General features: G+C 41.3%; 1 protein-coding gene across 1 annotated transcript in view; it reads right to left on the reverse strand.

Annotated features, from left to right (window-relative positions):
- Positions 1 to 6,602: 6,602 nt before the first annotated feature.
- ZNRF2 (zinc and ring finger 2) overlaps positions 6,603 to 27,895 on the reverse strand; it is a 59,571-nt gene continuing 38,278 nt past the window's right edge. The window contains exons 3-5 of the mRNA XM_017818017.1: positions 14,283 to 14,388; positions 13,493 to 13,570; positions 6,603 to 12,363 (exon numbers count right to left, since the gene is read on the reverse strand). Coding sequence (XP_017673506.1) covers positions 13,513 to 13,570; positions 14,283 to 14,388 — 164 coding nt within the window. The 3' untranslated portion in view covers positions 6,603 to 12,363; positions 13,493 to 13,512. The remainder of the gene's footprint in view (positions 12,364 to 13,492; positions 13,571 to 14,282; positions 14,389 to 27,895) is intronic.

The following is a 27,895-nucleotide window of genomic DNA, read 5'->3' on the forward strand; positions in this document are numbered from 1 at the left end:
CTCACCTTCCCATGTCCCAAATCTGCCTCATGAAAGAAAGGATGAGAAAAGGCTTGCTTTATAGATCAGAGCTTCTCCATTTCCTACATGGTAGCTGACCTTTCCCAGCCTCCCCATTCTGTCTACTCCCTTCAGCTCCCTAACACATTTTAAAATACTCATAAAGTTTTTCACAAAACCTGCAGTAAAAAAAAAAAAAAGAAAGAAAAAAAAAGAAGAAAACCAGCTTAGTGTTTATTATTTTTCCGTGTCTTTTCTTCTGTGCCTGTGGTATCAACTCTGATTTTTCACAGGGAGACAGATGAAGTTTTTCAACCATGCTAGAGGAAAGACAGTTAACTTGAATGATTTCTGCACCTGAGCCATTTGTTTACTGAAGCAAAAGGGCACACAGTTACAGATGAAATCTTTGGATTTCAATTGCCAAAACATCTGCCAAAGCAAAGCCTTTAAAGACTTCTCAGTGACTTTAACAAATCAGACACTCATGCACCTTGTCAAAATGTTGTGTTTTGCCAGCCCGCTCTGATGGAAAGGAGAAGACACTGGTGTGAGGAAGGGCATTCACAGGAGGCGTCAGTTGCCTGTGTTGGAGGGAAGCGTGCTCCCAGTTTGATCTAATCACAGAATTATTTGCTCTTTTACCAGGTAGAAAATAGTTTAAAACTCCAGCTCCTGTCCTTATTTCACTGATTGACTAAAACAGCCTCCCCCAAGCTTTCCAATGCAGACGCATCTGCCCCTCTTTTGATTTAGAGCAGTCTTTGGCGCTATTTGTTGCACAACATTCTCAGCCCTGTTGCAAATCCCATTCTATGCCTGGTTGTTACAAGCCAGGCATCCAGGGTGGTGTTTTCAGGGGCAGCAGCATTTACGGTGCTGCAGCAGCTAAATGCAGCCTCAGAGTAAGCAGTGGCAGGATCAAGCCCAGCTCCATGTAAGATAGAGTTTGGCACTGATTACAGTGCCAGTCATAGCCACTCATTTCAGAGGTGATTTTGGGCAGCTGCAAGTGCTCGTTTGGACTGGGCTGAAGGTCTGAGTACAGCTCAGTCCAGGTTTGACAAAATCAAGGGGTTTCCTAGCATCCAGCTCCCAGCTCACCTAGAGCTTCACACAGCACATCACAACTTTGGGAGTCATGCTGGGGAAACTGGTTGCTGCTCTGGAAGCAGCCAGACACTCCTTGTTTATCAGCACAGCATTTTTGGCTGAAGCGCTTTGTAGCCTTACTGGCCTGTTTGTAGAGCGCCTTGGAGCAACACATTTGCAGCTTGCAGTGAGAGCCTCGTTCATTCAAATTCAAAGACAACTGTAACTTTAATTTTAGACTTGTTTGTAATTTGCTGAAGCCATCTCTGTACACTGCGTCATGTTTTTCCACTCATCCACTGTGATAATAAACAGCTTTGTAAAGAAAAAGCTGCCTGCAAGTGCTTTGGCTTTGCTAAGCCCTGTGAAGTAGACACTTGGCTAGATCAAGACAGGACAGTGACACCCTAACTAATTCTGGCTGCAGACGAGAAAGAGGAGCTGATGCAGCTAGAGAAGCCCACTCACAGCTGCCACTGCCCCTAAGGGACCCTTCCAGCAGCTGGTGCCAATCCAGTTAGGGGCACCGAAGGAAACCATGATGGTGGCTCTGGGACATGCTGCTGCCATGCTCTGCTTCCACAGTCCTCTGGCCACACTGACGGCAGAAGCTCTTTGTGTTTCCATTCACTGCTGTGGCAAAGACTTGCTGGCTTGAGGTATTACCACTTGTATGTGGTTGGTGCAAGCTGTGTGTGTTTACTGGTGCCAGAATAACAAAGTGGTCCTCAAGAGAGCCCTGCTGCAACACAATGCAGTCCTGCTCCCAGCACACACTACCAGGTCTTCAAGAAAGGATGTTTTTCTGAGCCTGGTGCTGCTTACTTGTGTCAGACATGCATTTCCAGGTGTTGGACCCCAGCTGGACTTGCAGGGTGGTGCAGCCTTTGCTCTTCCACCACAGCCAGTGCAGGATCCAAATCCCATGCCATGGGAGCAGCACTGATGCTGAAGAGAGTGAGACACCCACGCCTTTTCCCTGTAGCTTCATTCTGCTCCCTTACCTCAGTTCAGCAGAGGAAAACAGGAGACTGCTGCAAAGCAGCACAAATGGCTGCGGTCGAGAGCAAAGGCATCAGAGCCAGGCAACAGCAGCAAGGGATGGTTTTGCTGTGAGGAATGAGAGGGCACTACAGAGGCTGCTCAGTTTTCAACTGATGCAACAAGTAATCTCAGCAGGAAAAAGCTACAGCTGTACTCAAAGGTCTTGACTGCTGCTTTAGTAGGTAGAAACAAAATGGCAGGATTGTGCTAGGTGAAAATAAAGGCCAGGCTGGGAACTATCTGCTGCACTCGAGGACTCCAAGTTTACTCACAGAAGATGGTTTCTGCTTGCTTGCTGAGGGATCTCAGTTACTCTGTGGGATAGGTGAGGCTTCTAAAAACACAAAATAGCAATAGTGGCAAGTCCTTCCTCATTTCTCCGAGTGGGGGTAAACTGAGAGGATGCAGGGAGCACTACAGGTACTGGGGAGTCCGCCCTTTCACCCTGGGAAATTGCTGTTTGAATACCCTGCGAAGCTTGGCAGTGCCAGGTTAGCCAGTGTTCATTCTCCACTCCCAGAGGTAAAGGAGAGCTGAGGGCATGAACTGCAAAGGTTTGAAATAACTGCCTTCAGGTACAGGGGGACGTGAAAGCAGGGATGATGTTTCAGAGCAAATAGCAGCTTCAGAAGCATTAAGTCATGAGAGATCACTGCAGGCAGGTTGAGGAATAAAAACTGGTTTTATTCAGCCAGGGGCAAAAACTACAGCCATTGCTTTATACTGGGAAAGCAGAAGATGTCCTATGCCCTTGTACTCCTGTGCAAACTGGGAGTCCCTGGGGTGACTGCACTGGCAAGCAGCACATTTCGGGCAGGGCTGATGCCACATCACCCACCTGAGGTCAGTGTCTGCAGGGGTCAAGCAACCCATTATGGTGGTAGTACATAAATTCTTGCCACGCACAGGGCCTGCAGCCACGGCTGGCACCAGGGCTGCTGACAGAGGGGCTCCCAACAGTCAGCCCCAGGAGGCTGTGCTTTGTGCAGTGCAGGCGAGCCTGGATTTGAGCATCTTGAGACAGGTGCCATGCTTCCCTATCCCAGCCCCCAGCATAGGTAGGCTGGCTCATGAGGTGGCTGCTGGTGGCACAGCTGATGGGCCACTTCCACCACTGGAGCAAGTGGCTGTGCCCAAGAACAAACCAGCCCTGGTGTGGAAGCATCCCCTTTGCTCCCATGGGGCAGAGAGCTAGAGTTCCAGCTCCAGCAAACCCTTTGCAAACAAATAAATTATGCCCAACCTCTTGCATCTGGGTATTCATCTGATATACTGAAGGCAGCAACTTAATTATCTGCTAAAGCCTTGCAAGCCGGGAGAGTTGGACCTCACGGACTGGAGCAAATGAAGCTGTAAAGCTTTCATGCTCCCATTACCTGCCAGATTCTTTAACCCTGAGTTTAGCAGATGTTAATCCTGGCCCGGGTGACTTGTGAAGAGGAAAACTGCTCCCTTTAGAAGACACCTGGGTCCGCTGAGGCAGGAATCAAGTGAGGAAACCCCACCACCAGATGGGGAAACAGCCCCAGGGTGGTTGTTCTCCTCAGTGACAAAGCCTGATGGGGCTCGGCAGAGTTTGTTTGCTTTTCCTGCTGTTTGAAGCTGGCTTAAAGAAGCAACTAGGATGGGAAGGGCGGGGCGGGGCGGGAGGTTTTGTTAAAATTTAAACGCAGGTTCAAACAAAGAAATCTGTAAACAGGGTGAAAACGAAAGTAGGGCAGAAGCTCAGCACAAAACATGACTCAAAAGATAACGGGCCAAATGCAGAGGTACCAAGCACCTGCAGTTTCCACCGAGCTAGCTGAGGACACGTCCCTGTGCTTGCGATCTGCCTTCTCTACGCTCCTGCCTTTACGAGCAGTGAGTCATCTTGCGTCAACTGAGGATGGGTTTTATGCAATTATTTATTTATGTCAAACCCTCCTCCCTGCCTCCATGCATCCCTGATCTCATCCCCCTCAGAAAACAGATGCTTTATTAAATGAGGACTGGAAAACTCCATCTCACTTGGCTTTTGCTAAGGCTCCTTGTTGTCCAGTGGCTGGCTGGTGAGGAGACAGCAGGCACAAGCTGCACAGCACCCCATGAGCAGTGTACTCATGGCCTTGTTTGGCTTTTTTGGACACAGACATCCCTCTCCCTGCAGGGTGGAAGGAGCTGGGAACCTCCTCTACTCAATAAATACACAGAGGGGATGTTTGCAGACATCAGCAGGCTCCAGCCTGCACCTCCCCAGGCACAGACAGTGCTCAGGTGTCATAGCCTCAGGAGGAGAATAAGACCTTCCAGCACAGTGCAGTCAAAAGCCAAGGGGAGAAAACTTCCCCGTTCAGCTCTAGCTGCTGCAGGGGACTCTCACCCCCTCCCTGCTCTCTTTGCCGCAGGCTGTGTATTGTGTTCCCCTTCCTGCTGAAAGCAGTGCAGCATCCAGAAGTGGACATGGACAAACAACAGCGTGTGGTAGCTGGGGTTAGACACATACACACACACACACACACACACACATGCAACATCACTATCTATTGCTGAGAGTTCCCAGGAACAGCCTGGGGCCAGCACAGCATCCCAGTTCACCCTGCAGGGCAAGCAACTTGGGGCAGAGGTGGCATGTCCCATGTCCCAACCGTAGGTAGGAAGGTAGGAGATGATACCAACAGATGCCACTAATTTAAATTTCACACATGAAATCCTGTACCTACTGAACTAGAAGGATTTCCAGCAGATTTTCCTGATGCAAAGCCAAACTCAGCTCTAACTGGTTATCAATTTCTTCCATAATACAGCTCAAGACTGAGGAGAAAAACACAGAAATTACTGGCAGTGAAGGGATTCAGGCTTTCCAAAAGGCAATCAGGGTGGGGGGGTTGGGGTGGTGGAAAAAAAGTTACACTAACAAGAGATACAAACATGTTCCTCAATAATTACATCCAACTGTCTCTCAGTGCAGATTTGAATAATTCATGCATTAAAACTATCATCTCCCACAGGGAGAATTGTGATGGTCCAATTGTCACTGTGCTCTAGCAATGGATTCAGCTACCCCCAGCCACACCAAAAGGCTTATCTCAAAAGTGGAGCAAGCAAGGATGGACACCCAGCCTTGGAGAAACCTGAGCCATAAATCCATGCATCACTGACAGTCCCCCTGGCTGGGACCAGCACCCTGTTGGGTCAGGATGCAACACACCAACGTAAGAGGTGGCATTTCTCTCCCGGAGAGTGAACTCCTTTCGTTTTCTCCCATGTTCTCCACATAACCTTGGTGAAACATGCTTTCGTTTTGTTAAAAGCACCCGCAGATCCATTCACAACTAATGTAGGTGGAGAGGTGTTAAAATCTCACTCTCCCCGCAGGAGACTTACACTGTATACTATCTAAAACCACATGGCTCATCTGTACTCCTGTCCTCATCTCATGTACTTTTAGCACAAGGGCTGCAGGTCCTTAGCTGCTGCCAGGGCAGGCAGGAAGATCTGAAGTGATAACGCAGCTGGCCAGGTCTCTCACACCCCCAGCTCCCTGCTGCAGACAGCGCTGGAGGCAACCCGACTCGTTGGGTAGCTGCAGCCACTGCCCCGGCAGAAAGTTTCCAGGCAGTTGCCATAGCAGTGCCCCACCCTTGCCAGAGAGAACGATTTAAAGTCCTCAGTGGCTCTGGGCAGAAATTCCCTCCTCCAGCACCACGTCTCTGTGGGAGCCTGTTATAGTAGCCTCCTCCCAACTGTTTAGGGACAGACAGGAGAGTCTGGGTGACCATCGGGGATGAAGAAATCCATGCACTGCCCAGCCATGGGTAAGCTGGCAGGGAGTCAGTTTTAAAGAGGAAACTATGAAGTGTTTTGGGAGGAAGTGAGAGTGGTATTTGGGTAGAGGAAACTGAAGGAAAGAGGAGTGTATTAAGCTACCTTGATGCTCTGATGGATCTTCCCAGATCTCAGGTGATGAGAAAGGGCTGTTTGCTAGCCTCTTCTCCTCACTATTTTTTTTTCTCTTTTGAAACCACCCATGAGATTCCCCACCTTCAGACCTGGCATCTCTAATGTATGCTAACCTTTAAGGCCATCACATATGCTGAAGATCAACAGAAGACACATCAACCAGAGACATCTTGCCTCCAGCCACTCCAGGAAAATAGGAGCTACATCAGCTCTGTTCTGTTCAGATTGTCCTTGGCCAGATGGATACATGCCTGTCACATCACTGCTTGCAGGATAGGTGAAGAGTGAGAGGGACTTGGAGGAGCCAGAGGCTGGCCCAGAGGGTCTGCACTCCTACCTGCAGGACTGCAGACAGGTGAGATACCAAGCTTTTTTAGCTGTGACTCTACACCATGCATTGCTTTTCCTTCCTCTGCTTCAGCTCAGTCTCCAGCACAGACATACAGAAGCTCTGTCCCACAGCAGTGCCTCTTTTACTAATACTAAAAAAAATCCCAAAAACCACCACCTGAAAGTGTGAGGAAAACTGTGCTTCAAAAGATTTATTACATATATTTATACATATTTTACATGAATGGAATGTTAAACATACAACCTAAAAATCAATAAAAAAATATTTTCATTCATGATTATGTACTGGCAAACCACTGAAAAGAGTACCTTAGAACAACTTAAGTCAACTTGCAATCATACTGCTCAATTAAAAAAAACCCGAACAAAACAAACAAACATGTTTTACATTAGACATTGCAAATTACATTCCAATTTCTGCTCTGGGTAATGAAGGAAGATATCTTGTCCATTACCACTGCACATACGGGTGGCATTTCAGAAGCTAGCACGGAGTTCCCTCTAACTTGCTGTGGGCAGGATTAGCTCTGTAGGAAGAGGCATATAAAAAAAGGGAATGTACACTCTGCTCCCTACCAGCAGGCACCTGCCAAAGGCCAGGAAGAGACAGAATGAGATTCACAATCAAGTGATAAGGTTAACCCTGGATCACCACTGTGTCAGTGTGACATTGGAGCTCTTAAACTTTGTTACAAGTAGATTTTAAGTAGTTCATTAAAGCATCCCCTCTACAGCTAAGTCACCTCCCTTCTTCCTTGAAAGTAACAGTGTTTTGGCAATATCACTGGGGAGAATTCTTGACGGTACGGTAACGAATACTCCAGGCTTCATCTTAATATATACAAGTAGAGCACAGAATCAAGCTTTGATGTCTCTTCCTCTTAGTATTTCACACCTTGAGAGCTTGTGACCAGTCATGTTGAGAAGTGTTTACTACTAAATAGAACAAATTAGCAATAAAAGGGACAGATTTGAGGGAAAACAAGAGGAACTGGATTCAGCAACAGATTATGTTCCTGCAATGTCGGGTTACTTACATTTGAAATTCTGCCAGAATCGAGCAAATCCTATTTATTGTTGCAAAATCTTTGCCAAAGCACACCCAAGGGCAAAAGTCTCTCAGACAAACACACATAGATTAAAAGCTGCCAGAAAGATCAGCTAGTGGGCTGGCTGCCTTCTACTTCTTGTACACTGGCAACTTATTAGATCAAAACCAGAATGAAGTCCAAACTTTTTCAGGTGCAGGATATTCCTACAGTAGTTTACCTGAGCAAGTCTTCAACAACTAATAATGCCCCACAGTGAGGTCATTTTACAGCTTATCCCATCATCAGCTCTGATGTAGTAATTGAGACATGACTTTACAGCAGCTTGGGAAGCTAGCCTACAATGTGTAGTAAGATAACCAAATGCAATCTGAGAGTAAGGACTGGGTTGGATTTTTCAACCCCCAACAGGCTACAACATCTTCAACTTGATTTTACAAGCAGGTTAATTTATATGGAAACAGAAACATCAAGAGTTTTACATTCAGGAAACAAATCCTGGACACAGTTCTGTCGTGACCTGCTCACACAGAATGTTTTGAATGACAAAAAGTTAAGCAGTATGAACTGCATGAAAAAATCATATTTGGCTGGATTGTAGGAAACCCATAACAAGCCTCCCCTTCCAGTTACAACCTCTTACATTATGTTTGCTGATGCCAGTGGAAAGCCTGTCCAAAGACTGAGGGAATATGGCCTAAAATATAACGTGTCTTCAGCTAAGAAGAAAAGAAATTGATACTAAAATGATTTTTAAGCTTGGAAGGGTGGAAAGTAAATCATAAAATATAGCACTCATCAAAAAATGAGATAATCCTCCACTGGCAAAGGTGAGCTGGAAGATCCCATAGCAGCATTTCTGCATTCCCAGGTATATGGGAGTCTCTCAGCAGGAAACTCCCAACTGCCCAGCAAAATTAGAAGATACAAAGCAATACCAAATTCGCATACAAATGTTCTCTTTCAATGTGGGAAAGCAGCTAAAATCCACAGAAATTCAGAGAGATCATGGCTTGTACCAATATGTGTTTTGCTGCTGTTTCTGTAGAGAGAATAGTAATATTCAACCACCAAGTTCCTTGCTTTTGGTGGAACACAGAAGAAATGGAGCAAGTTTCTGAAGCCCACACATGGAAAAGGCAGCATGCCAAAAGCATCCATAAGCACATCTTATGTATTAGACATTAAGCATCCAGAAACACCAAATATCCACATTTCTGAATAAAAATTACCTTTCTCATATTTGTTGAGATTTTAGTCTTCTGGGAGTCCATTTTACCAGCTCTCCAGCCTTTCAGGAAAGACTTAAAAAGCCAGTGCTCCTAACATTAGGAAGTAGGATGAATGTCTGAATCTTGACATTCAGTCATAAGCCCCCTTTACATCATAAAAGAGGGTGAGCAAGGAAAAAAACCAAGGTCAAAAGTACATACTCAAGTTTTTGTACATCACCTATATGTTGTCCATTTCAAAATACCACAGTACACTTAACCTTGAATATGACAGCTACCTTGACTACAAATAAGACCATCTGGTTTTGGCCTTACTCCTCCCAAAAATAAAATATCAAAAATTTGTGGTGTGCTTTGTATTTTTGCTTTTACATCCCACTGAACTCATCATTGAATCCACACGCTGAAAGAAAATTAGCTACCTCCTTTAAAAGGGAAGTGTTATTATAGATATACTGACTCATAAGAGATAGGACAAAGGGTGCCCTGTGCCAACAGTAGTGTGACTCTCTTGGTATTGTAGGGATATGGTTATATACAATTCAACTCACAGCCACCTCCACTATGAACTTCAAAACACAAGTTGCTACTGAAGAGACATGGGTATGTTACAAGTTCAGAAAAATCTCACATTTCAAGACAGTGTCGAGTCTACTCTTCCCCTGCTGGCAAGCAGCATGTTTATGGCAGACCTGAGTATGGGAATTATTTCACACCTTTACATACTTAGGGAAGATATAGGCCAGATGACAGAAAAATACTCTGAAACAGCACAGAATTGGCAATCTCAAGATATTTACAGGCAAAGAAGCATATCGCACCATAATATAAGTTATTGCTTCTTGTGGACAAGTGTGGTTTTCCTTGATCAAGACACAGGAATTGTTTGGTGTTTTATTTTCCCCTTCTGAAGCACAGTGACTCAGCACCCCTGTAAGGATGTTTTCAAACTGAAGGTGTTGCCTATGACTAGAGCTATGCCTACAGCATAGTCATCAGCAACTGATGGTGACCTAGGTAAGAAAGCTTACCTAGGTGAGTTTCCACAGGTGTTTTCAAACCCAAGCACCACTGCCATGCTTCCAGGGTCATTCTAGGCTTGGTCTCTATTACAGGTTTTGATACAAGAAAACCCCCCATAGTCTTTCAGAAGAGATTCATGGATACCAAGAATGTCAAACTAAGGCTGACCTCATGTCAGTTCCTCAAATAATCCAAGGTATTGCTGCTCTACTGTGCTGATGGAAGTAGCGATGGACTCTTGCCTGCAAAACCATGCACAGTGCATTGGCTTGTGGCATGCTTTTCTAACACTGTTCCTAAACATGGGACAACAGTGATAATGGCTGGGTCTTTAAATCAGCTACTACCATGAACTACCAAAACTGAGCTCAAGTTGTAAACAGATTCATGTTTATAATATTTACCTACTTAATCCCCAAGCCAAAGGCTATCTATGACCTCAGAGCCCAGGACATCAAAACACTTACCTACCCCCTTAACATTGCTACAGGTTTCTGTAGGCATAAAGCCAACAGCAAACATTAAATCAATGCAAATGCAAAAGCTTTACTTTCAGAAGGTATCAGGAATTTAAAACATTGAAAAAGTGGGCCTGCAGGCAACACCACTATTTGAGTATAACAGGTGCTGTAATTCCTCATCCCCTCCCTCCCTTCCCCAAGATAATACAAGGCAACACAAATATTCTTGTTGAGAAAGGGCTCTTTACAGGGAACAACTGTACATTTGATGTGACTACGGAATTAAATGTGTGACAAAATGATTCTGCTCCCACTGAAAAAGAGAATACAACAGGGCCCCATAGTTACAGGTTCCGCTGAAACCAGTGATGCAAGCCCAAAAATGTAGAAACTGCACTGGCATCTATGACAATTACCTAGTTTGGACTCCTTTAGATTTGCAGCATAACAAAGGCATTTTACAGAGCAACATTCAGGAGAAAATATTATCCAGGGAAGAACTGCTCTTCAAGCAAGATGGGAGAGTTTAAGAACACGCACTGCACTTGTTCTCCAGATAGCAGCAGTTGCTCCTGTTCTTTGCCCTTTTTGATATGAATCACAGTAGCAACAGAGAGAAATGTGTACTTAAACAAAAAAAAGAAAACCAGAATTATTTATGTACAAGAAAAATGTTTGAAGTATTGTGCAACTTATTTTAACTATTGAAACTCACTGTGAATGCTGTTGCTAATAAATATTCATAAACTCTTCCCTGTGCTGTGAAATTCAGAAACCACTACAATTAATTCTCAATATAAAAAGTATGCTTCTAAGCCCTGATATCTGTTCCAGTTTATTGTCTTTTTTTCTCTGTCTTCTTTTATTTTAACTGTGATACTTTATGGGAACTAATATTTATACACAGTTTTACTTGATGTACGCACCCAGAGACATCCTGTGTTTCGTGGAGCCTTGGTTATAACAATATAATACAGTAAAATAATAATAAATTAAACAAATGCAGATGCATTAAAATAAAAAACAAAACAAAAAAACCCCAAAACAAACCACACTGTCAAATGCTGGTCTCCACATGAAGAGACCAAGGGTTTAGATGCAAAGTACTACAGATCCTGCCACCAAAAAAACATTCAAACAAGGAAACATGAACTTGCGCATGTTTTAAAAATTAAACACAAATCCCACCTCGATGTTCTCTCGCCTGTGCCTATAAAAACCTCTCGCTGTGCCCACATTTGCAGTTATTCATTTATACCTCAGGAGGCAGCCTGGAGATGAGAGTAGTACAATAAAATAATTACCTGAAACATCTTTAAAAAAATACCCGTTAAACAAATTACCTTAACTGGCAGCACTTAAAATTGGTAATTCTTTTCTTTTTCCTGTTTTAAAAAAAGTTGCATAGCTGTAAGATTTTGCTTTGCTGCATTTTTTTTTGTAGTTTTTACTCACAAGCAGTAAAAGAGATGTTTTAGTTACTTAAATAGCAATACAATGTGCAGATCTCAACAATCTCTATAGCTTGATCAATATAAATTAGTTACCTGTCTTGGTTTTACTCTTTGGACTGCATTGTGACAAAGGTTTAGTTACAAAATTTTGAAATATTCCTACGCAGAGCAGTTTATGTTTTCTGTTCTTGAAAAAAGTGAAGAACATAAAACCGGGTGTGAATTCAGTAAATTAAGGTCACACTATTAGAATTTATTTAGTTTGCCATTTACTATTCTTCAGCCAACGAGAAGGTGAAAACGTTCCCACTCAAATCCGGGGCCATCCTCCTGCAAGGGTCTCAGACAGCACGTATCGAACATCTCCGCTTCCACTCGAGGCAGTAGGAAACGTGTCCAATAACTTGCTTCTTCACAGAACCAGAAGTTAGGCTGAAATTAGGAACTTTGGCCTTCGATACAAAATAGTGTCGGTAATGTCTGTGGGGAGTCGATTGTTACAGGATGTGCAGCATTTTCAAAATCCCTGTATGTCCTTTGCATGAGTGTTTGGTATACTGAGCACTACTGGCAAGTAACTGGTGTCTGCAATGTTTTTTCCATGTCATTGTCCATCTTTGCCTTTTTCAGCCACAAAGAACTCTAAGTCTCAAGCCAGGCATGCTGTGTTCAGCAAGGGAACCTCACATCTCCTATGTTTTCTGATCAGTGGAAGCAGCTGTTGGAAAAGCAGAAGACAAAGTACCATCATTTCAGCTATTTCAGTACAGAACACACTCAAACAGCATGAGCACAACCACCGTGTTTTCCTTCCCCTTTTTCCTAAGCCCCTAGTTATCATCATCTCTGCTGTAAACAAAGCAAATAGAATTTAATATGAGGTTAGACACCCATGAGCATGTACAGAGACAAAGGCATTCATGAACAGCATGTAGGTTTCTGCCAGTCAGTAGTTGGGGGCAATATAGGAAATGCATTTGTTTGTTAATTTTGGCTAACACTGCCCTGAGATTAAAACAATTATCCCTGTAGCAGGATACCTTCCTTCAGGTTTTCTCTGCTACCCCTGCAACAAAGACTCATGAAGCAACATGAAATAAATGCACAAATAAATGCCAGTTTCCCTCAGAACAACAAAACCAAACCCTCAGACACCAGCTAGAATTTCAGATATCTCTGCGTCTCTAAGAATTATGATGATTGTTAGTGTGTTTTGCAATGCTTAGGGGCTTAATGTAAGATAAAGTTTTTGAGCTAGTCAACAAAAAGAATAAACCTATCCTTTAAACTTTTGACACTGATTGCAGATTTGCAATCATTAAAACAAAACATAAGCTGGAAATACGTGAACCTCCGTGAGATGGGATGGATAGAAACAGGTCAACATTTTTTATTTATTTATATATTTTAAACATTCTGGAATGCATTAACATGAAAGTAGTTCTGAAAATATCTAGTTTTAACTTTTCCATATGATTCCAAAAGCTTCGTGTCAGAAATAAATGCCAGTACTCATGAAACAATCCAAAATTACACAATTATATTATTTTAATTTTGCTTCATTTCCATGGAAAAATATTCTTTAGAAGTTAATGGCTAAAGCTTTAAATTGCCATTATTTGCCGCTTTCCAGTACTAAAACTGGAACACAAGATTTCAGACCATGCCATGTTAGGATGCAGAAACCTTTTACCTATATTGCAATATATGTCAATGCTTACTGATTAATATTATAGTTCTGAGACATAGTAGCAAATTCAAAAATGAAAAAAAAAATTAGCATAGAGTTACTCCAGATAATCAAGATATTTATTGTTGAAATGTACATGTCTAAAAATAGACATTACCTAAAAACATGAATCTTGTCTTAATCAGATGGATGCTCAGGGCAAGATCGATTTACTTCAAACCATTCATCTATGCAGCTGTTGGATACAAAACAAAAATGAAAACAATTGACATGAATATCAGAAACATTTAGCAGTAACATATGAATATAAATTGGTTTCTCATAATTTCGATGACTAGTAGGATTTTATATTATACAAAGTGTATCATACACACACATAATTGGAAAAATTAATAACCCCAAACCACAATAATATTTAGATATTAAACACTGTTGAAAAACTAAATTTCTTAAGTGTTAAAATTTTCTCAGGAAGCATTTTACGAGTTGCTATCCAGCTTTTTTACACAGGTTACTTCACTATTAACATTATCGTTTTGCTGATATAATTTATTGACATTTTACTTCCCGTAGTTACAGACACTTGTGAAAACAAAATATGAAACAGGTTTAAAAAGCATTCCCCCTCCTCCCTGCCCACATCTACTAGCATTTGACAAAACATAAGCACACTAAGCTCCTCAGCCATAATGTGCACTCCTTCCCCATACAGTGATTTTGCAAGAATGAGAAAATTATAGCAGGGAAAAATAACTTCAAATACATGGTGAAGATGCAGAGAGATGTAATTTAAAAAACCTCTTTAGGGTTGCTGCTGTCGTTTCGTTGTTGTTTGTTTTTAAATGTAAAAAGCAACTAAGTTTTAAAGCTCCTTTAAGCACCCTTTAAGGAGTTACCCAGTAAATGCAACCCTCTCATATTTTATATCCATCCCAAGGAATACTTGCCCTTTATGATATATGCAGAGGCAAGGCAGCCGTGCTATAGTATCTCCTTGCTGCAGCTCTTCCAGGCATATTGCACACTCCCCAGCATCTTTACTCAGCACATCCTCTGATGAAAGAGCACAAAGTGAAATGGTTAAAAAGCAGGCTACTACAGGCAAAATGTTCCTTATTCAGAACATCAAGGACAGCTACAGAAAAAGGTATTTCTTGTTCTGCAGAAAGTCCTGTCAAGGTAAAGTTAAGTGACACACCAGCTGATTCATGATGAGAGACCTCTTAGCAGCTCAATTTACAATATGGCTATGCTTCCATTTCTTGCCTGAACAATACTGCCATAGTTCAAAATGAAGTCCTGTAGGAAGACACCCATATGGAGAAAAAGGGTACCCATAACCAACAGTCAGCATTCCTTTGGAGTTTATACTGTGACGGCAGATCTATAACCCATCTCACAGGCTCTGAACCACACAGCCACAGTAGAGAAACACTGTGTTTGCCAACCCCAAGAGGTGAACATCGGAGAAATTGGGTTCTGGATACAGATGGTATGTAATGCCTCCAGGACTGCTTTGAGGATTCATGCTAAGTGGGTTTTTCTTACCTTTACTTTCTTCCTTACGCTCAGTTTTCAACATGGAGGCTAAGCTCAAGCCTGAATGTAACATTTCTCTGGACAAGGCACTGTAGGTAAGTAACTAGATAAAATTGTTCCTAACTTCTAAACACTTAGTCTATAATTTTTTTTTTTTAATCTCCTACTCATCTGGCATTCTTTTACCAGCCTTGCTCATAATTTCACACCCTCCACCTCTTCTCACCATGTAGCAAGTTCTACATCCCATCCACCTTTTTCTCAGTGTAAAGTATCCAACTGTTAGCTGTAAGAATGGGAGATTTTCATCAGGGAAAGATCAGTGCTGTATGGCTCCAATGACCCTAAACTCCTGAAGACACTGAATTTTTTGCAGCATTATCAAGTCCCTTAACAAAGGAAGAAAAAGTAAGCTACTAGGAATGCAAAAGAGTTGGCTTTCGAAAAGAAATTTCTGGGAAAACATATTATTTTTAATAAAAACCTTCTCTCTTGGACACTTCTCTTAGCCAGAATGTGGGATGCAGAATTCAGTCTTAGTATGACACAAAACAGGAGATCACGTAAGGCCCTGTTTGCCAGAAGCAGATTAAAAGTCCCAGTTACACACATCCTCACACAGCCCACAGAGCACTCCCAGCACGGGACCACATAGGAACCAAGCTGGCAATGCAGTCTCTGGCACAATCAGAAAGGTGCACACTTGGCAAAATAAAGCCCACGTGTTCAAGTTTCCACAGTTTCATGGGAAAAGGTTCCCCTTCTTTACCAAAAGCACCTAAAGCGGCTGTTAATGGAGAGTACCCGTTTCCAGGCATGACTGAGAAACCAGCACTCTATGTTGTTCTCTCCAGTGGCTCCAATACTCACCACTGGCTTTCCAAACACAGAAAATGACAAACAACTACAAAGCTATCATGGCAACAAAAAAAATGAGAGGAAATTAGGTCTACATTGTTTCCATTAAATGACAGCAAGCTGTCTCGCAGGTGCTTGGGTTTCTAAAACAGTGCTTATTTCAGTCTCTGCTGTATTCATTGGTTATGATAAAAACACCATATAATGCCACCTTCCTGAGGAGGTATGAAAAATATATAACATGAAGTGAACCGTTATAAAGAAGAATATTCAAAACAAAATAATGAAGAAAATTTAAAAAATGTATTTGAATGTGGTAACATTATTAGAAAGCATTGTATTAAAAAATTGCTTCTGTTGTTCTATCAGAAGCTGTAAGCTTCTGAGAACATTAGAGATACTTCAGAGACAAAGTAATTTAAAACAATACAAAAGATTTTAAGAACTCTGTCAACTTGCCCAGAAGAGGGTGCTTGGGATAAATACTTTCTTAAGGTTGTTTTTTGGTGGCTGTTGGGTTTTTTTGTTTGGTTTTGTTTTGTTTTTTAATTAAAAGATATTCCAATCTCTGACACCAGGAGGCACATACTCTCCAGACAGCATTGTCCTGCTACAGAGATATTAATCTTTGCCTGAGGCTCTCAGACACTACCCTCCTAGACCGCCTCTTTGCATAAGAACTTTGCCAAAAGTCCTATGGGTAGATCTGCTTTCTTCCCACAGTTAGGCTGCAGGAAGCAGCACCATTAATAATGCAAGCATGTATCATGTACACAAAGCATACTTAATAAAAGCAGTTTTTTTCCATGGAGTCCCTTTATCAGATCAGCAACTGCTACCTAAAACAAAATGGCCCTAAGATACATCCAGTGTATTAAACCCCAGCCTTGCTCCCTCAGCACTCTTGAGAGGGAAGCATTTAGTCAAGCTTTGATAGCAGAAATTAAAAAGCTGTCTGATAAAAATAGAGTTCATAAAATGAAGCACTCGTGTGAACTGCTTTCCCATCATTCTCTGTTGTACACGTCTGGCTTATCCTGCGCTCCCCAGATTGCACAACACTCGGGTCTGAACTCCCGCTGAGCAATTTAACAACGTTCTGCACCTTTGGCTAACGTTAGGGCACGATGCCAACTTAAACATTTGTATCTCCCGCCAGCCCTGGCGCAAGTGTCTGACACTCCTTTTATTTTCCCTCCAGTATTCCTGTACTCTCCCTCTTGCCAATACTGGCCCTACTGCCCAAGTCCCTGGTAAACAGCTTGCTGCCCTCCCTGGCTTCACCCCAGGCTTTCCGACTGGGATGAGCCACCAGGCACACACTGGGCTTTGCCTAGTCACGCCAGAGGGAGTTGGTATGAACGCTGATGACGGCTGGCATGGACTGGGCCTCAGAAACACGGTGGAGTTCTGCCACCCCTGCAGAAGAGATTTTGTTAACAGGTTTCAATGCTCCTCTTCCTCTGGAATAATGAGGAGTCAGCATTCCCTTGTTCCTATGTTAACCTTATTAATCCTGCTAGGCTCTTGTGCATAAATACTGAAGGAATGACTACCAAACACCCAACCGCTATAAATGTCCACATGTAACTTGGCACTACCTATTAGCAGACTCCAAATCCATGTAATTAAGCTCATAATTAATTACATATGTAGAGTGACGACAGCAAAATCAAATCTTTCATGGACCTATGACACTTTGGGTCTGCTACCTTTTGACCATTTTAGGTGATTCAGATCATCAGTCCAGATAAAGAAAGAGGAGTGAATAATCCTGTTAGACCTGGATCTGGTCAGAATTTGTTCTGTATTTATTTCACACTCCTGTATCAACACTGGTTTGTATCAGATGGAAGTCAGTTTAAGGCCCACTTAACAATGACTGTTACAGAAAAATCTGTAAATCATTTTGCACAGAACCACTACAGTCTGAACAGTTTTTTTGTTTTCATCTTTTCCTTCAGCGGAGTGATTCAGCAGCTACACATTATTTCTTCCTTTTTCTCTTAAAAAAACAAACCAAACCAACAAAAACCAAAAGAAAAACCAGTGAAACAGTTCAAAATTTCATCAATGTTATGATTAAAACATTTATATCAGTGTACTACCTAAATGGAAGTGGGAAGAGGAAACAAGCATTTTTCCATTTCACCCACATGTGGGTACATACACAAATACCACACCTCCACATCCATCTGCCTTGCACCAAATAGGAGATAAACACTCCTCCGCCTTCCCAGCTACTTGAACAAGTACACACTAGCCAAAAACTGGTGTCAAAGATGAAATCTCGCAAAAGAGCATAGTATTTCCCTCCTGAGTCTGCTCAAGTACTTCTCCCTCCCCTCCTCCATCTCTAGTTACTACTACTACTGTTTTAACTTCTGGTTGTCAGTGTTTTTTCCTCCTGAAATTCTGCTTTTACCTTCAGTGGAAAATAAATTCTACTCCACTGCTGCATTTATAGCAAAATAGGTAGTACTGAATTAAAATACAATCATCTTGACAAATTTACACATACTTTACCAACAAAAAACTTTTTCTATAACTTTTGAAAATATGTCCAACAATTAAAAAAGCCATTAACTCAGCCATGGTTAGGATTATAGGCAATGTCTGTGATTAAACTGTCTTTAAACTGAGGACTGCAAAAGCACATGCAATACCTACCTTATGGAATGAGTCATTAAAATCTGTGCTCCTGCTTTCTGTTTTTCCTTTTAAAACACAGATATAGCCCTAGGCTCAAGAAACACCAAGTCACAAATCATGGAGACGTTGATAGTATTTGAGGAGATATCACTTTATAGCTGCAGTATTTTATTTTTCTCTAGGCATTCATTGGAAACAGAAGACCAAGTTAGAAACATCTCTGACCTAATCAAATAAAAATTTTTTCAAAATACATGTATTTTTATTAAAATTTAAAACATTAAATGTCCATGGAAGCTGCCACCATAACTAGCTTAACAGTGAAGGGCACCACAGGAGTCCACCCTTTCAGGAATACAACAGAAACCGAACTGAAACACCTTTGGAACAGTACCTTATCAGACCTAAAACTGGTAAAACAAAAGCCATACGAGGTTAAAAAATATTGATGAAGCTTCATTAAATGGTACATATTACCATGTATCTGTTACACATTCATTAATTTTCGAAGCTGATTACTAAAAACTGTCTTAGTAAAGTACTAGAGGCTGTCTTTGCTTGTTTTTAAATGGAGTATGTAGAGCTCAAGACTAATAGCCAACATGTTCGCAAGTATAGCATAAATTCACCCATATTGCAGAATTTATTCTACATTTTTACTGATATCACAAGTAGTCAAGGAGAATCTGCATGTTCCACACGTATCTTACTATTCAGTAGCCAGCAAGCATGTGTGTATGTGATTAACACATTCTTGTTAGATGTCACTGACTTGATTTACTAAATCTTCCTGGCTTCTGCTGCATCTGTTTTTTTTCCCCTCTCCATTTCTTTCCAGCTATCTCCTACTACACTTTCCTCCTCTTCACACTCATTTCCCCCAAAATATCACTGTCTCGAGACCCATATTTTCTACCACTCCTCCTATTCTCCAACATCTTATTTAATTTACTGTTGTAATGCAGCCACTGGAGAAAGGAGAAAGAATAATATTAGCTATTATCTGATGGACAGCCTTCTTGTATGGGGTTAATATCCTTGGAGAAGTAGACACTGGAATGGAAGGAAAACCATTATGCAGGATGTGTTTCTTTCATGTAGCTCAGTAGCTGTCTTTGCAAACCAGTATTGGCTGCAAGCAGAAGCTATCTTTTCCGGTCCATCCCAAGCACTAGGAGAGCAAGCAGCTTCTTTGACATTCCAACTGTCTTTCAGTATTCTGACTGCCACAAGAGGAATACTCTTGATTTGCTAGGGGTCATTCTTGGATGACCAGGTCAGCCATCCGCTGCTGCTCAAAAGTTGAGGCAGATAAACACTCTGAAGGAGAGCTGATTCTTTAGTGCTCAGAGCTCTCAATAGCAGGAAAAAGATCATGCAGTTGTCACTGCAGATGCTTATTTGGCCACTCAGCTTTCCCAGCTACAGTGTCAGTCAGTAGACCAAGCAAGGTAGAGCTAAAGCCATCGGTTTGGTTCACCAATGAAGACTGTACCTTCACAGGCAGAAGTTAAACTTGTGCTGCTCTCAGCAAGGAACACACCTTCTGAAGAAGCAGTGGATTTCTGACTAAAAACATTTATTGTTGTTCTAATACAAGTCAGCTCCTCTAAATTAGATGTAAAAGGGAAGATTTTCAACATCCAGTGTTTTCACTTGTACCACAGCTAAGCAGTTTTCAGGATTCACGACACCACAGAGATGAGTATTCAGCTGTCCTGAATAACTTCAATCCAAATTCTCTTTTATGTTGCTGAAAAAAAACTAACACCCTTGTGCTAATCAAACAAGCACAGGTTGCAACTTTTTGTGTGCTTCTGAGAGGCACGATAACACCAGTTCATGACTCATGTGGTAGCACATAGAATTTAAGCAAGCCAAAAACATCTTTCCCACCACAATACACAAAAACTTAACATCTGTAAAACAAACTAGTCAGCTACAACAAATGTGACACTTCATCGAATACTGACAAAGCATTTGATGAATTGCTGGTGACGATGTTGTTTGGCATCTCACTCTTCACCCCTTGTCACATGGCAGCCTGTTACAATTTCCTACTCAAGAGTCCAAGCGTTACCCTTGTTTTCCCCTTCCCTCTCACCTTGCTCAGAGTTGGTTCAAGACTGAGAAAGCTATATACAAACGGACACCCATCATGAAAGACTTCCTGTGAAAACGTAGCCTACAGTCTTTGGTTCTCCCTCTTCTGAAAACACAAAAGCAAAGGGGAGGAAGCATACAGCAAAGTGAAAGTCGCACAAGAAAAATATTTACAGAATAAGACCAAAGAGGCAACACTTGTATCGCAACACCAGGCTGAGCTAGAAGGAAGTGGCTGCAGAAGTGTAACTGTTTCTCAGATAACCCACATTTGAAGAACTGGATTCAGATTTTCATAGGACATTCTCAGTTTTCAGCAGCGAATTCTGAGAAACAGCTAGAGACTTCCTGTTCACAGATAATGATCAGGTGTATGGTGGAGAAAAAGCACTCATTTCTTGTCTAATAAAGACAGAAACTGACATAGCAGTGACAGAAATACATTTCAGGGAGCAGGATTAGTATAAAACATTCTAGTTTACAAATGCATCCAGGTAGCTAATTAATATAGGGGGGAGAAGGATTTGTGCACTGAGGAAAACAGTTCTTTCATAAACAACTTTTGCTTCAGTGGCCACAATGGAAATCTATCTGCAACTGTATGATACATAGAGTCAATACAAGCTACAGTTCAGGGAGGAGGGGAATAGAAAATTAAACCCCAAGTTTAAATAACACAGCTTTAATACAATGTCCAATTAAGATACCTCGGTCTTAGACAAAGCCATGTTTGTATCCCAGGACTCACAGTGAAAAGCTAGGCTTTGAAAAAAGGCCAGGTAGTTAGTGAAATAAAGTTCCTTACTTCCAAGCAACAACATCCACAGCCACTCCTATGCTGTTGGGATCAGTGTAACAGCTTTCTCAGTCCATATTTGTACTGCTGGCAGAAAGTGTTGAGGTAAATTAGGTATTTATACAAGATAAATTTTATCAGCCCAATTAGACATGAAACATCTTGTGCTCCTGTCTTGAGATTTATTGCCAGAGTGTCTATACATTTCCACAGTGATTCAAGATTTGCTCTCAGTACAGTTATCTGATTGACTCTGAAACTTCTGCTTAAGCTACAGTCTTTCCAACTTCTGTTACTAGGTTTGCTTGCAGTTTGAGATGCCCTTAGACATTAAATCTTTTCAAGATAGCTAAACAACTTTCTCCTGTTGCACTGACTTCTAAAGATAAGTTCCATTCATCACATTTGTAAGTACCATGTCCTTAAATTGTCAAGTTTTAGTCTAGATACGGGCCAAAGAGCTGCACCTGTTCATAAATTAACCACAAATAAAGTCTTGTCCTCCAGAACATGATGCAAAGACATTGTGTGCCAGCCTTACCCATTCCGTACTAAGTCCCCATTCCAACTGAACTGACGTATATTTGTGTTTTGAATGACCCAAGGGATACCTTGTTCTTGAATAGTCTCCCTTGGCATGCTGTGTTTTGTTCCCAAGGCTTCCCCCTCTCCCTTCGGAAACATTACTCCTAGGAAATGATAACACCTCTAAATATTGTCTCATCAGGAGGCAACTGGAAAAAAAAGTCTTGAATGCAGCAGTACCAAACTAGTGCCCCACCGTGAAACTCCATCACGAATGGTGTACCCCAACACATGCTTTCTGAAAGAAAGCTGCTTATTGCAACACATGGAATAAAGAAGCTGTCTTCAGGTTGTTTTCTTGGTTTTTCATCATTATTACATGACCTCTCAGGTTATCGGGAATTAATCCTGAATGTCAGGAGTTAAAAGCAGCATGTAAAGGGGCAAACCCACAAGAAACAAAACAGCAGCAAAATAAGATACCTTAGGAAACAGCGTAAGAAAGTATCACTTGGGGAATGCGTCCTCCTTGGCTCCATCAGGTAAGAATGATTTACACTTCTCAAGGCTGAGTTTACCATCAAAGAGGATCTTACACCACAAATATGCTACAAAAGCAGGAGTGGTTGATTAAATGGCCAGAGGCAATCAGCATGTATTGCTGACAAAGAGTTTGCTTCTTACAGGGAGCTGGAGAGAGCTTGGATGAAGAAAACTTACAGAAGCAGGCAAGAAGGAATACCAGTGTTTGATCCAAACACACAATCTTTGTTCATTTGCGTGTTTTTCCTACTCTTGAAATTAAAGACCCAAATACTCATTATATTACTGGGATAGTAATAACCTGTAGGTAGGTACTTGTTAGTACAAGAAATACTATATCTCTCTGCTTGCTAGAATAAATTATATTATTTTTGTTCTTCGTAGTGTAAAACAAAGCAAAATATTTAAGCACTACTTATATGTGCTTGCCAATCCGTACCAGTACTAAGGAACTATGATAGGTGAAAAATCAATTTAGACCTGCTGAAAATTTGCAATTGTAATCCAGAGATCCATTTCAGAGGTGGCTGAACAATACAGCTTCCCCTTGAGCAATGGGCAGAGATTAGGTCCTGTCATTCAAGAGAAATGAGAGGCCTGAAGTCCAGCTTAGCTTGCATAGCAGATAATTTCTTTATCAAAAGTTAAAAAAAAACAAAACAACAAAAAATAAACCAAAACCAAAACCCCATACCACACCAAACCTAAACAAACAAAACAAACAAAAAACTACAAGCAAACATATAACCATCAGCCACACCACAACCAGTCAAGCATATAACCCCAAGAATATTTACCTATAGTAGCTTCTTATGGTAGTATGGGAATCTGTGTTAATGATTTCATCAGGAAAAGATCCCTCTGTGGTCACGAGGAGAGTAAAGAATTCCTTTCATACTGTGCAGAGACAGATCTCTTCCAATAGCTTTACAATTGGAAGGAAGACTTAACTAAGACGTGTAAGTCTGTTAAAAGGAGCAACTTTTCCAAATCACAACTAGATGCTACCGCCAACAGCATTCATAAAAACTGGGCAAGCAAGGCAGAGCATGGTTGTGGCAGAGTAAGTACAACAGAAGATGAGTGTCTCTGATCAAGCTGAAGGAAAGATCTAAATTGGATAAGATCTTGCAATTGCAAGATGTGGATGTGGCTGTTCAAAAAGATCCCCACTGAGGTTAGGATATACCTTTTGCTTTGTCAGCTTTTTTAAGTGGCTCAATTTATTTTATCCCTAACACGAAAGGAAACCAAAAAGATTGCAGAACACAGTTTTTCCAAATGGCAAGTCTTCAACCATTCACCATCACTGAAACTACAGTCAGAAGCCAGAGAAATTGCTTTGCAATGATTTTCAATTAAGAAGTTTCATTCTTCGTGGTCTGCAATGAACCAGGAGTGTGATGGAGACATGCTGGCCTAATGAAATCTGTGAGAACTCTCATCTGACAGAAGGCAGATGAAGGAAGCCCATTAGAAAACTTCACAGAAGGAAAGGATAGGGCAGAGAGGGAATGAAGAGAAGCAGCTCAGATCAAGTTAGCTATCCTATTACTCTGGGCAACACTGGTTACTTTAATAGTGACTTGTTTTGAAGTTGGATGAAGGATTTGATTCCATGTTTTGTTCACTTTGTCCTTTTTCAGGTTCCTATTCCAGGCTTCCTACAGGTGCCCTGAGCACAATGAGTTTTGCCAAATCTTTTTTCCAGTCTTTTAACACTGGCCAAGTAACTGACTCATTTCTTTGCAAGCTTGCAGAGGAGTTTAGTTTGATCTGATGCAAAATGAACGCATAGGGAGCATCACTAAGGAAGATGGTATGAAAGATGAAACTATGAGCCTAAGGTCGAAACAGGAGGAAGGGAGAAAAAACAGTTGTGTGTGACTAAGACACTGTTCTTAGGGAAGATATGTTGTATTACTGAGCAACACACAATGAAAACACTGCTGCCAAAACTCAGCGTGCATGAAGTCTGGCTTATTAACCCCGCTGCCAGGTGCTAGGCCTACAGGGTGCTTTTCTCAACAGGCTCAAGACCAGCCTTCTCCAAGTTAAAACTGAATGTCTGGTGTTAACATGTATACACGGGACAGGGATATAAATCACTGCATAATTTTTACTTGTCTGTCTTTAGCGTTCTAAGTAGACAGACTGCTTTTTCCAAGCTATTCCTATTTTAAATGCAATTATCCTTGTGATATAGATGGAATGCAAAACATGTCTGAATGCAAAGGGTTCTGATAACATCAAATAATGAGTCAGAGTTTTCAAAGCTATCTCCATTTTTCTTCTCTACACTAACCCATTATCCACTACTATAATTTATTCCAGCAAACATTGAGATATAGTATTTCTGGTGCTAACATATACCTACAGGTTATTACTATACCAGTAAGATGCTGAGTACATGGGTCTTTAATTGCAAGAGGAGGAAAAAAAACCCCACCAAAAACCCAAACTACCCATAAGCTTTCCTTTAAATTTTAAAGCAATTAATTGAAATACAAGACATCTATATAATTTCAACAGTATTCAGCAACTATGATCATTCACAAATAATAACACAAAAAGATTAACATGGGAGATGTGTTTACGAAAACAAAAGTCCCCAAAGACAATTGTCCAGTATTTGTTCCAAGTTATATGCCCACAATCTGGCAGTATAGTTCCACAACCATATTAAAGTTATATTTTTCTCCTTTTTTTTTTTTTCATTTTACAGGCTAGCAAAACAATTGGACACCATTATGACAACAAAGTATTTCAGGTAATAAAGCCATAGATTAAAATAGACTTCTTTGGAACTGAGGAGAAAAAAAAAAAAAAGGTAAGTGTTAACCAAACAATTGTTCCCTCCATCTCTTGATTCCAAATAAATAAACATTAATTATGGGCTAAAAATTATCAAAGAATACTACTGTGCTTAGAATAATACTGTGCTTAGCTACACAGAGGCTATCCAATACCTAACATTACATGAAGACTATCTAATGAAACTTCACACAAGGAAGGAGGGCACGAGGAACATGGTCAAAATGATGAAAATTTGGCATGGTTTTAAATTACAGATAGCTGTTAGTGCAGTGTTAAAATGGAAGTTGATATTTTTAGGAGGAAACTTTAACAAGGTTTCCTAAGTGTTAACATAGTTCAGCACTAAATCTAGTGCTGAACATACAGTTGAAACATAAGAATGAAGTTTCTTATGTTTCAGCTGTATGTTAAAACTTGGGGTTATTTCTGTAGCCAAGCAAATCTGTAGCCACGTGAGACAAAGTTAAGCAAACTTTGAGGAGCAAGGAGGTTCCTCCAGGGAGGCTACAACAGGCAAGTCTAGTATTTTGTACCTGTGTCAGTAGGCAATTTAGAGCCTGGTCTAGAATCACTGGATTTTGCTAAAAATACTAGAAACGGGTAATCTTTTCCCCTGTGTAAGCAGTAATAATAATCCCCAGTTTAGAAGTAAGAGACTCCACCACAGTAACAATGTTTTCACCCAGATTGTTTCTGAAGTTAGGCTTGTTTTATCACTGAAATTTCCTGAAAAAGCTGGATGGACTTCTTTTCTACATTGAAGGGTTGAGTCTGCAACTCAGAAGCACAGACTATTTAAGTAATCAAAAGGTAGCTGGTTTTAAAACAAGATTTTAATATGAAGAAAAAAAATAAGCTACAAATGACATTTCAGGCAATACCTGCAAATTGATCTGCCCTTAGGGTAGTTTCTGAGCAAGGAGAGTGCCCCTTATTCTTTTGTATTTCTTTAGGGGGAAAAAAAAATCCTGGTCTGCAAACAACCTGTACTAGTCCCTGTAAAGCAGTGAGGAATTTAGGGAAGAAAACACCATGAAATTCCTGCACAGATCACTCAGTCTCAGTGAGATGCAGTTTGGCATTTATATTTTAAAACATAATGAATTCAAGTACTTTGATTTCAAAATCCAGCCAGTGAAACCCATTCTCTAAGATTAGAAAAGGGGTATTTTCAAGGTTTTGTCTCCACAGAGCAACTTTAAAAAAAAAAAAAAAGGAAAAAAGAAAAAGAAGGCAGGTTATTGCTAGTAAATGAGTAAAATCTTAAGGTTTTAGAGGCATCAGCTTCAAAGACTGCAGAATTACCACACAAAACTAGGAACGTTATTTCCCTTGGAGCTAAGTTCCCAGCAGTCACAAGACTGCAGCAGTTGCAGACACGATTTATGACATCCTCTGAATGACCTCTCGGAGCTAAAGACTGATTAAGTGTAAGGCATGGAAGGTAGCTCCTGTCTGCCCGCATCACATGATGCGGAGTCACGGCACAGCGAGCGCTCGCTACGGAGCGAGCAGGACCGTCCCTCGGCTCCCTGCTGCAGGCAGCACTGCGCAGGCATTATGTAAGAGAAACACAGTGACACAGCGCAAGAGGATCGGGTCCCCCGACCTGAATCACTCCCCGTGTCACCCGTAGATGTTCTTTGTGGCACTGGTTCACAGGGGTAGCTGTAATTTTCTAGGACAAGAACTGTCATTTGACTTGAGCAGCACTGTCAGTACAACGGAAAGACAACGGCAATATCTGAGGTTAAGGAGCAGTTTATAAGCAAAAGAAACAACTTGAGCTATTCAGCACATGAATGATCCCACTTTATTTATTTCAGAAACAAGCAGGGTTGTTCTATAGCTGTCAAAAGCTTTACTGTATTTATCCAGTGCTGCATATAAAATATGCCCGTGACACAGGTATGTATTTATATAAAGGCGATTCCAGTGTACTGAGAAAAAAAATTATTGTCCCACTCTCCAGAACTAAGTATGAGGTGACATTGCCGCTATTTTGGCCATGGCTTTGTCACAGGAAGTTCAGTCTAGCAGATTTAGGCCTGGCTCAAGGGAAAGTATGCAGAGAATCACCCAACCAAATATCCTTCTCTTCAAAGGTTCATTAAAGAGTAAGTCACATGCACAGCAAATCAGAGAAAAGTTTAAGATATTAATAGGTGTGATCTCTGCAGTGTGTCCTTCTCAGCAGGATCCAAGCATGTCAACTTTACTTCATTACAGAGAGAAAATGCAGCATAACCTATTGAGCATCTCCAATCTGAACCATGGAAGTGAACTGTCATACCTTCTTTACAAATCTATACCTCCCTTTCTCTTGTGTGAAAAGTAAAATAATAAACAATACTGATACCTCAATCACCCCCACTAAACCTCTGAGATTATATTTTACCACGATAAGTGAGGCAATTTGCAGTTCTGGGAACTGCTGCTCCAGACAGTCAAAGCACTTCCCTCTCAGTTACACTGTGTTCCTGTTTCATGAGCTTTCTTCACAGCCACACCATTACAAACACACAGCTTACTTTCCTGACTCCATAGAAAAGAGTGTGGAGGAAAGAGATGAGACTATGGTCTCTAAAAGTGCTGCAGCTCCACACTATCACAGACTGACCCAATTCATCCAGTGACTGAGGCTGAAATGGGGTCACTGAAGCAGGCCCTACCCCTTTTAGGAGGCAGGCACAAATTGAAATGGAGTGTGGTTTTTAGTGACATCTG

This window comes from Lepidothrix coronata, unplaced genomic scaffold, assembly GCF_001604755.1.
Source record: "Lepidothrix coronata isolate B3197 unplaced genomic scaffold, Lepidothrix_coronata-1.0 Scaffold64, whole genome shotgun sequence".
Lineage (NCBI taxonomy): Eukaryota > Metazoa > Chordata > Aves > Passeriformes > Pipridae > Lepidothrix > Lepidothrix coronata.